Raw genomic sequence first — 10908 nt, 5'->3', positions numbered from 1 at the left:
AGGGCAATAATAACAATAATAACTCTCAGAAACTGGTGACGCGACAGAATCCTGAGTTGTGATTGGTCGGGACTCTGAGTTCTTATTGGTCAGAGCTGGTATAAATGCTCCTCCCACTGTTAGAAAAGAAACATTCCCGCTGAGCGCAGGAGCAGCAGCAGGAGCTGTAACTTTCTCTCACTGAGTTAAAGGGAGTTAAAGTGGAAGATCTCGTCAGTAAATTATTATTGTGTTTATTGTTTATAGTGTTATTGTGTATATAGTGTGTATAGTGTGTTTATAGTGTTTATAGTGTGTTTATAGTGTGTATAGTGTATATAGTGTGTGTATAGTGTGTGTAGAGTGTGAGAGAGTGCAGTGAGAGATGGCTCGTGCAGTTCTGAAAGCTCTGATTTTCCTCACAGTTTCTCTTCATCTTTCATCAGCAGGTGAGTTCTGTAATGTTTACTGTCTTTATTCCATTTATTTACTCTCTAATATTAAAGTTTAACGCTGAGCCTGTGATAAGGGGAGATCTGACAAAGTTACACACAAATAATAAAGTCAATAAAGCTAAAAAATTACATCTATTACTCTGTAAAACTATTATTATTATTATTATTATTATTATTATTATAACAACAACAACAACAATAATAATAATAATAATAATAATAATAATAATAACAATAATAATAATAATAATAATAACAATAATAATAATAATGATGTATAAATGTGTGAAAGATTAAAATTGTCATTAATGTACAGAGTGGTGTGTTTAATCATCAGATTATTATGTGAGAAAAATAATAAATAAAAGATTTAATAATAGAAACAGAGTGTGTAAGGAGTGAGAGAGTGGAGCTACTGTTAGTGTGTGTGTGTGTGTGTGTGTGTGTGTTAATGTGTGTTTTTCACTTTTACAGTCACACACTCTCTGCAGTACATCTACACTGCAGTTACAGGAATAAATTTCCCAGAATTCACTGCTGTGGGTCAGGTGGATGGAGAGCAGTTTAGCTACTACGATAGTAACATCAGGCGAGAGACGCCGAAGACGGAGTGGATACAGAAGATCAACGCTGAGGATCCAGATTACTGGAGCAGAAATACACAGAAGCAGCAGGGTGCTCAGGAGGTCTACAGAGTCAATGTGGCTACAGCAATGCAGCGCTTTAATCAGACTAAAGGTAACACACTCACACCTTTACTCACTAACACACACTCACACACACACAGTGAACATGTACCACTTTAACCCAATATCAGTCCTGATAACTGTGAAGATAAACAAAAAAATCTTTAATATGAGAGAAAAATCACACAAAGAGAAATAAATAAAGAGAGAAATATAAATGAAATATAAATGAAATATAAAGTAAATGTAAATGTGTGAGTGATGAGGAACTGAATGAAGAGTAAAGTGTAGTGTGATGTTTGAATGGAGAGTGTAGAAGGAGACGGAGCTCAGCTGAACCTCATCACTCTCATCTGTGTGTGTGTGTGTGTGTGTGTGTGTGTGTGTGTGTGCAGGAGTTCACACAGTGCAGATGATGTGCGGCTGTGAGCGTGATGATGACGGCACCACTAGAGGATACACTCAGTACGGTTATGATGGAGAAGATTTCCTCAGTCTGGATCTGAAAACTAAAACCTGGATTGCAGCTAAACCTCAAGCTGTGAGCACCAAACACAAGTGGGATTCTACAGGAGCTGAGGCTAATGACATGAAGAACTACCTGCAGAACACCTGTATCAAGTGGTTAAAGAAGTACGTGTCTTACGGCAGAGAGACTCTGGAGAGGAAAGGTAAAGTGTGTGATCTGCTCTGTTACTGTAACACACACACACACACACACACTTCTTCTGTCCTGTGGTTTTCATATTTAAATATCTACATGAAAAATGACTTTATTCTTTAAAAACTACACATTTAGAGATTTTATTTCTGTATTATTAAATATGTGAATATATTTTTCTGTCCAACATCACAGTAGAATGTGGAGTGTGTGTATATACAGGGTTTTACGGTAATCACCAGGCGCTTGAGCTGCTGCTCTTCTGTTTTAGTTAAGATGCAGACACTAGAAAAGTTCACACACACACTTTCTTATTAAGGTCTGTACGTAACATCTTTTTCCTAGAATAGGAAGAAAGAAAGTAAACGTTTCGACTGTAAACTTTCCTCCTTTCCTGCAGAAACCATTCTAGTGTCTACATCTTCACTAAAACAGATAAACTGGTGGAAAGGACTACACTGAAAATGTTCTCACCAGGAATACGTATTATTCCTCATCGGGGTTAGCATCAGGCGTTTATAAATGAAGAAAAAAAGAGTTTTAATATTTATGTCTCTGTGTGTCTCTGCAGTTCGTCCCGAGGCGTCACTGTTCCAGAAACACTCTCCTTCTCCAGAGGTGGTGTGTCATGCTACAGGTTTCTTCCCCAAAGCAGTGATGATCTCCTGGCAGAAGGACGGAGAGGACGTGTATGAGGATGTGGAGCTCAGAGAGACGTTACCCAACCAGGATGGAAGCTTCCAGAAGAGAAGCATTCTGACAGTTCCAGCTGAGGAGCTGCAGAAACACACCTACACCTGCGTGATTCAGCACAGCAGCTTGGAGAAGGAGTTAGTGCTGCCTGTGAGAGTTCCAGATAGAGAATCAGGTGGAGTGGAGATTAATACAGTACATGGACACCTGACAATCAAACCTATACAGGTTTGCTGAGGTCACATTCAGATGCTCCTCAAGAACTGATTCAGGCATGTTGAATTAGTTAAAATTGTTGGTTTGTATAGTTAAATAAAACCAGGTCAGTGTAAGTGACTGCTATAAACAATGAGCATACAGGCTTTTTCCCTTTAATACATTAGAGTGAGAGCATAGCACTGCAAACTAATGCAATATTCTGATTAAGTTTTTTTTATATAAAACCATTAACATGTTGCGTTGGTTGTTGGAAAATTGTTCATTCATTCGTCATTCAGCTTTTTTATCTGAGTCAATCCACTTACTGGCATATTTTTGGGAGGTGAGAGGAAACTAGAGAACCTGGAGGAAGCCCGGAGAAAAGTTCAGGATCAAACCCGGGACCCTGGAGCTGTGAGGCTGCAACACTTCCTGCTGTACCAGCATGCTGTTCCTGATGTAGCACTCTGAAATACTTTTCACACCTGTATCACTGTATACAAAACTACAATAATAGCTGGAATACAGAATATTATGCCAACTTAGTGTACTTCTCTTCATGTTTAATGTTTAGAAATTCTAGCATATAAAAGTACAGTAATTTACTGCACTAATTTACAGATCATTTCCTATTTTTCGCTTGTCTGATACACAATAGTTCTGTTTTTTTTATTATAAATAAGTGTGTGTTTTATGGGTTGCAGGTTTGCTCTCAGAGCCTCTGGTCTCTTCAACTTTGGAGGCAGAAGCTGGAGATAATGTCACTATTTGGTGCCAACATAACCTGAATTATCGAGGTTCCATCTTCTGGTTTAAACACACGAGTGATTCAGTTCCACGTCTTCTTGGGTGCAAACAGATTTTTACATCAGCTGCATCATATCCGTGTTCCTACTTTACTGAAACTGAGCGCATGGTGATGGCTGTTCAGGGCAGATTCACGTCTCTCACAATCACTGCAGTAAATGTCTCTGATACAGGACTCTATTACTGCAGCTCCATGCAAATGGACCGAATTAACTTTAGCAACTCGACCTCTTTCCATGTGAAAGGTAAATTTATACAAAGTGAATAACTGCATTAAAGGTTGATTGAGAAGACTGAGATTATACAAATAATGTTTCCTTTTTCAGACAGAAACAAAATACTTTCTGAGAACTTGGACAGAGCGACAGGTTTGATGTTTTTGTTCTCACAAAAGTTTCTTTACATTTCTAAATAAAAATGTAATGGCTAAAATGTTTTCTTTAATGTTTTCTCCAAGGTTCAGTCTCTTCTGCTGTGTTCTTCATGCTGACTGTGGTGTCTGGTGTAGTGATTGTGATTCTTCTCGCTGTCCTGATCTTCACCATGCTGAAGAAAAAAACATACAGAGGTAAAACTGTTAATACTGTAATCATAATACTACTACTATTAATAATAATAATAATAATAATAATAATAATAATGATCTGTATCTCCATTGTTTTGTTTTAGGTGTTGAGGCAGAAGATAATTAGGTAACTCTGAGACTCAAAACCAAAAACGAGTAGATACAGTTTCCTCCAGATTTATTTATTAACTCTGATTTAATTTTTGAACAAAAATAATCTCAGTCTGTAACTTGTTTCCTGAGCTGGTGGAGATTTTTTTTTTTTTTTTAGCCTCACATTAAAAATCTTTTATATATGTTTTTTTTTCACTCATTTCTTAAGGGTGCCAATAATTTTGTGTACAGTTTAGTGCAGTATTTAAATATTGTATATGAATGTAAATTACAGCAACGGAACATTTATGGTGTTGGGTTTTACAGTTGTTCCTTCATTATGACAAAATGATCAAATAATGAATTTTAAGATATTAATCATGAAAAAAGTCCAAATGAAAAACCTACATGTGATGTACTGTTTACACTAAATGGCCAAAAGTATGTGGACACCTGACCATCACACCTATATGTGCTTGCTGAGGAGGTCTGGGCTGTACATGATCCAATCTTTTCCTATTTACATTTCTGTTTTAACTGCACGCTGCCTTCTTCAGATAAGGACAGGAAATCAAGAGGCTCAGGACAAAAAGCTCTTTTTAAAAAATATTCTCTTCTTTTGTTACAGGAGACATTCACATTGTTGACATTCATATTGTAAAATAGAGGCCATTTTCTCTATTCTTATATTATATATTTAATATATTTTTTATTCATTCTGTTTATGATAAAAAATGGAAAATAGGCAAATAATACTCATTAAATCATTAATAGCAGTTAGAAAAATACAAAATAAATAAATTATAAGAAATTTATAATAAAATGGTGTAAAAATAGAATAAAAGTACGATAATTAAAATAAAATAAAAATAATGTAAATTTTTGCGCCAAGAAACAAAGGTTTTTTTTTTCTTGTTACAGAATACATAATATAATATATAATTATAACCAATTAACTGAATGATGTCTCTTCTGCTCTACAGTTCTCTGAGAAGATACTCAAGTGGAGACATGATGAAATGCAGTATTCGTATGTTGTGTATTCTTCTGTCAGTCAGTAACGCAGCAGTGTCAGGGTAATGTGTGCACACAGTGTCATACATTATTTATTGTTTATTAACCTGTAACACGTTTCTGATGTTCTGCATTTGGAGAAACTATAACATGTATGACATTTACAGAATATAGTATTACTGTATATTGCTTCTGGATTCTACTTTTTTTTTTCTTTTTTTTTTTTTTTTTTACTATAATCATCTTGTCAGGTCTCTCAGCTTGTAATTCAGTGTAATAAAATATTCAGGTGCAAACTGTATTTTAAGAAAGTAAGAAAATAACAGATTTGTAAAGGCTCTGGTAATAAACCGGCTCTTTGTATAAATCAGTAATGGTGATATTGTGTGAAAACCTTATCCCCGTGTGCTATAAAGCAAATTTAATTTATTTGTCTTGTCAGGAAATATTTTTTAATTCATCTATTCCAAGTAGCATCTGAAATGGTTTATTTCATTTCTGTATTTGAGTATTTTTCAGTGAGACTGAGATATATGTTTATATATATGTGTGACACACACACATACACATATATATCAAGTACATACACAATATTAGGCAGGTGGTTTTAATGTTAGAGGGAGAGAGAGGAGTTTTAAAAATTTTTTTTTTTTTTTTTTTGCTTGTTTTTTTAAATTTTATTTTTGTATAAAAACAGATATAAAAAATGAGTCACTTGCCCTCTTGTGTCCTCTGGTCAGGTTTTTGGCTGATCTCTCGACCTATTGCCACTGTGATCCTCATTGGGACAATTTTGATGAATCCATGAATTAAAACTGTTTTCAGAAAACAGCTCATGGTACAAGAGATACTTGGTGGTATACAGGGAGAGAGCAGAAAGTTCTGGGCCCCTGGGCAGAAACCTAAACGGGAACCCCCTCCCCATCCTACCACACATCAACATAATGTGTTGAGCCCTAACCACCCCACAAAGTATGCAAAAAAAAAACAAAAAACACCTTATAAGTGTTTTTAAGTGTAAGTATAAGTGTAACCATTATAAGTATTTTCAGTGCTATGCAGAAGGCAGGCTTATGGTATAGGTGGCTGACCTCTTTTCTTGCTTTTTCACCTCACAAATTCATCCACCAAATCATCAAAGCTCAGCTCCGACTAAACAGCCAGCAGTGACCGCGTATCGAGTCTTCTTGCCTCACTTTAGTTTGATGCTTAATAAATGTTCTCTGGTTTCTTTTTTTTCATCAACACACTTATTGTGAGTTTACAGTTATCCATGTCTTTTTTATTTTCCTATCTAGCTCGAGTTAAAACCAGACGGGATTTAACTGCCCGCTCATCATCAGAGGCCCTGGGCACGGGCTGGTCAGTAATCTGTCCCTGGTGGTGTACTCAGTAAGATGAGTATCACAGTATTTACTTTAACCAGTGGAGGAAATGCTGCACTTTTGGTGTTTTTACATCCTCTACTGCTAAGCTGTTAATTTTTTTAGTCAGTGTTTAATGGTGTCATAGGCAGAGTCATCTAACCACTATCTCTCTAACCACAAGTCAGACAAATGTAGCACTGCCCATTTCATGGTTTGAAAATGTTTTCCAACCACAGAACTGACACTCATTTGTACATTTGAATGCATCTCTTTTACAATGAACTGCGAACATGTATATGAAACTCACACCCTGTATTTCATCAGCTTCTGACCACTGGCTGCTTTCACATACTTCTTTTTCCACTTTGTAAAAACCACCCTGAGAGACTACAGCCCTTATAATTTTGCTAAAAATTGTCTGAATGTTGATCAATGTGCATCATTCATAAAGTCATTCACATTACCGATAACTGTATAAACAGATGATTTTTAAAAGAGATTAATATATTTATTATCATAAAAACTGGTTTTAGTTTATCATATCATGTTCAGATGTTCCTAATTAACTAAATCAGGTGTGTTAAATTGGTTAAAGTAGTTTGTGTAATTAAATAAAAACAGGTCAGTGTTTAACAGTGTATAAACAGTGAGCATAAAGGCTATAATACATTAAAGTGAAAGCACAGCACTGCAACCAAGTGCAATATTAACATTTCTGATAAAACAGCAATCACCATGTTGTGTTTGGTATTGTAAGCTGTTAGCTCATATGAAGCATAGTCCAAGCAATGTGCTACAAGACTACAAACATTCATCTGGACAAAGTGATGAATTAGCTGAGGTGTAACAAGCTAGCCAACCAATCTCTGATTTAACTATTACTGTAGTTATAGCTTGCTCAAGTAGGAATAACTGATTTGGCCAACACTAGATAACATCACAGTAACAGATGTCATCAGACAGTTGCCTAGCTGGCTATATCAAATCTAGATAAAATAGCTAGCTCGTAAAAGGTACAACAACATTGCTCCGAATAATGTAAGTGTATTTGTACATTATACGCAGCTGGCTAATTAATTACCCGACACATAAAACCAGGGCTTCAGAAGTGCGGTGAGCAGAGTGAACGTGTAAGGAAAGGAGTAAGTGGTAATCTCCCACTGCTTTTCATCACGGACAGATGGATTTCTAGTATAGGAAAAACAAATTAAAAGTTATAGAACCTGATTTATTTGTGAAGTGAAACGTGTTCAACCTTCAAAATGATCAGTGGCTTTTGACAATACATCAGCGGCTTAAGCCCCTGAAGAAACCCCCTCAACGCCTCTGCTGTAGTTACGAATGCTAGCATATTAAAAATACCCCAGTGTACTTTTCTTCAAATATACTGTAGATCTCTCCAAATATACCTTAGTAGTGAACTTATATATATTATACATTAGTTCTGAGAACTGTGTGTGAATTTGCTGAGATCTTCACTGAAAGGCAAGAGGAGACATATGTGAAATGAATGAGAAACTATAGAGATCATAAGGAGATCTGTTTTCCCTCTATGGGCATTTTATTTGAAGAAATTGTCATTGGCTGTATAAGTAACCACACCGCCTACACACAGATAAACCAGTGTTTGAGTGAAATGTTGCTTCTTCTTTGTCTCTCTCTGATACACAGTGGTTTGGTTTGAAGCTCTGCATGTGTTTCTCCTTGTCATGGGTAAGTGTTAATAATCTCATTTATTGCTTTACAAAATAATTGGCCAAATGATTAGTCTGGCTATTCACCACATTACCGGGCTCACAATAAAACCTTACAGTAAAAATAATTCATCATAATTCTGACCAGAGGTTTAGTAATTAAGAAATGTAATTATTTTTGTGAAATGATTATTCAGAAAAGTGCAAATTCCCCCCACAAATTGTTTTTCTCTCCATGCAGGTACAAGGTTTTGTTACTGAGAATTCTTTTATTTCCTTCAGAACTTTAGAATATGAAGATGATGAATGTAAATTACAGTGCGAGACGTTTAATATGTTGGATTTAACAGATATTCATTCATTATAACATAATGGTTAAATGGTGATTTTTTAGATAATAATGGAAAAAAGGAAAAACACTAAATGTAATTTTTTTGGCATCTTTTGCCTACATGATCTGATCTCTTCCTATTTTTCTCAGTGTTGCTGCTTTACCCAGATGCTGCCTTCTTCAAATTAAGACTAGAAATCAAGAGACTAATAGTAAGTTATTTTCAAAAATATTTTTTTTTTGTTATTGAGTTATTGAGGTGAGCACTCAAACAGGCTAATAACTTTAAGAAGTCTATAATAAATTCACATTTTATACATTTTATATTCACATTTTTATATATATTTATTTCCACCACTGTCATGAAATATAACTTATGAATGATGTCTCTTCTGCTCTATAGTTCTCTAAGAAGAAAACCAAGAGGAGACATGATGAAATGGAGTATTCATATGTTGTATTTTCTTCTGTCAGTCAATAACGCAGCAGTGTCAGGGTAATGTGTGTACACGATGTCATACATTATATATTATTTACTGACCAGTGACAGATTTATACATTTATATTGTCACTGTTACAGATATGATATTGTATAATTGCAGGAGCTTTTGGATTCTGCACATGAATTTTACTCTAAACCTCAAACTATGGTCTGTTTGTTATAGACAATAAAATATTCAGGTGCAAATAGATAAATTTCTTTATTTTGTCCTTGGTACTAAGAAAGTAAGAGATTTCTAGGGTCATGCTGTTAGAGATCTTACCATTAATAAATCCTATGTGATATTCCTGGATTTATATATTATATTTACATAAAAATGGATTGTTTTCATTTAATAAAATTATGCAAAATGTACACTCTATTCCAGAAAAAAAGATACATAATTCAAAAGGAAGGGTGCATGTAAACTTTTCTAATTTCTACATTTAAACAGATGGATGAAAGCTTTTTTCTCCAAGCGCCTTTGTGTCTTCCAGAAAACCCTTTATATACTCCAAAAAAATACTTTGTATATACTCCAAAAAACCCTTTATATACTCCAAAAAACCCTTTATATACTCCAAAAAAACTGTATATACTCCAAAAAACCCTGTATATACTCCAAAAAACCCTTTATATACTCCAAAAAAACTGTATATACTCCAAAAAACCCTTTATATACTCCAAAAAACCCTTTATATACTCCAAAAAACCCTGTATATACTCCAAAAAACCCTGTACCTCCTTTTCTCTCTGTATATACTGCACACTCAGACAAACAAAACCATCAGAGCTGTGTCCTCATAGCTATGGCCAAGCTGTTTATTTATTTATTTATTTATTTATTCACATTACTGTTTATTATTCAGAATTCTTTTTCTAACTAGAAGAAGAAGAATTCTGAATAATAGTGTGTGATTATACAGCATTGTAATAGTCACTACAGATTGTGCATATGCTGTGGTTGAGCACTAGGGGGCGCTCTGAGGATTTCTATAAATAAACGCTTGCGGTCATCTCGAGCTGAAGAGGGAAAAAAAAAAAAAAAAAAAAACACCAAACCTGCAAAACAAACATAACCCCATCTGTTCACTCTGTCATTTAAAGGTCAGTAATTCATTAAAAACATGTTACCTTACACCTCACACTGATTATAAAGTTGAGAAAACAGAGTAATATTTTAATCCCTGTACTGCTGAGTCAAGTTTTGCATTTTTAAATTTGTTTTTTTGTCCTGAATGAAATGTGAAGGCTAACTGTTAGCATTTTTATATTAGGAAGAATGTCCGTAGCTTGAAATCTTTTATTAATGTTTTTATTATCACTAATGACAGTCTATGTTGATGAAATATTTGGTGAAATATTTAAAATAACCTTTAAAGTTAACCTATAAAGACTAGCTTAGCTGGTACACTGGGTAGCGCGAGCCGCCTCGACCGTTAACGGTCATATTTTTAAATGATGCAGAGCGCCTGTTACGTCACACTGACTGTTTATTCAGTTTATTCACTCACATTTATATACTTTACTGTATTACAGGTGTCCTCATTCATAACACTCTGTGCAGATTATAATGTATTGTTTTGCTCTGTGAAGCTGATGTATCCATACTGAATAGCAAAATAACTAAATAGAGATATAGAGCTGAGTATTAGTACTGCAACTAAACAACTAATCAACAAAATCCATACAAATCAATAATAAAAATAATAAGAACAAACTTCATTATGGATTGGTGGACTGTTTTATGAACAACGCTTTGTATACTAGCATACACACACATACATATGTGTGTATGTGTGTATGTATATATATATATATATATATATATATATCGCCAGTCGATTATTATTTTGCCTTTATTTTGTCTGTTGGGAATTGAAC

At 34.6% G+C, this 10908-nt stretch overlaps 2 protein-coding genes across 4 annotated transcripts in view; both read left to right on the top strand.

Moving 5' to 3' along the window:
* The first annotated feature begins 195 nt into the window (after positions 1-195).
* On the top strand, positions 196-5580 carry LOC117595980 (BOLA class I histocompatibility antigen, alpha chain BL3-7). 2 transcript variants are annotated; one of them, XM_053228844.1, is made up of 10 exons: positions 196-212; positions 333-428; positions 909-1172; positions 1516-1791; positions 2353-2649; positions 3377-3724; positions 3806-3847; positions 3937-4047; positions 4149-4171; positions 5121-5580. In XM_053228844.1, the coding sequence occupies exons 2-9, from the start codon at positions 365-367 to the stop codon at positions 4169-4171; spliced, it is 1425 nt and encodes a 474-aa protein (XP_053084819.1). In that variant the 5' UTR covers positions 196-212; positions 333-364; the 3' UTR covers positions 5121-5580. The 2 variants fall into 2 exon arrangements, with proteins under 2 accessions (XP_053084819.1, XP_053084821.1); XM_053228846.1 differs by lacking the exon at positions 3937-4047 and having other exon boundaries at positions 197-212.
* tchp (trichoplein, keratin filament binding) overlaps positions 5119-10908 on the top strand; it is a 46575-nt gene continuing 40785 nt past the window's right edge. For both annotated transcript variants that reach the window (XM_026911379.3, XM_026911382.3), the window contains exons 1-4: positions 5119-5213; positions 8190-8231; positions 8694-8755; positions 8947-10131. The gene's annotated coding sequence lies outside the window, so the exon portion shown is untranslated. The remainder of the gene's footprint in view (positions 5214-8189; positions 8232-8693; positions 8756-8946; positions 10132-10908) is intronic.

This window comes from Pangasianodon hypophthalmus, chromosome 24, assembly GCF_027358585.1.
Source record: "Pangasianodon hypophthalmus isolate fPanHyp1 chromosome 24, fPanHyp1.pri, whole genome shotgun sequence".
NCBI lineage: Eukaryota > Metazoa > Chordata > Actinopteri > Siluriformes > Pangasiidae > Pangasianodon > Pangasianodon hypophthalmus.
The sequence above is the reverse complement of the archived record's forward strand: the minus strand, read 5'-3'. Positions and strand labels throughout refer to the sequence as shown.

What these genes read in the sequence shown, in the direction of transcription:
- LOC117595980 (XM_053228844.1), top strand. Translation starts at nt 365, where the DNA reads ATGGCTCGTGCAGTTCTGAAAGCTCTGATTTTCCTCACAGTTTCTCTT. An exon ending in AGTTCCAGATAGAGAATCAG is followed by an intron (nt 2,650 to 3,376) that starts GTGGAGTGGAGA and finishes TATGGGTTGCAG; the next exon opens with GTTTGCTCTCAGAGCCTCTG. An exon ending in GACCTCTTTCCATGTGAAAG is followed by an intron (nt 3,725 to 3,805) that starts GTAAATTTATAC and finishes TTCCTTTTTCAG; the next exon opens with ACAGAAACAAAATACTTTCT.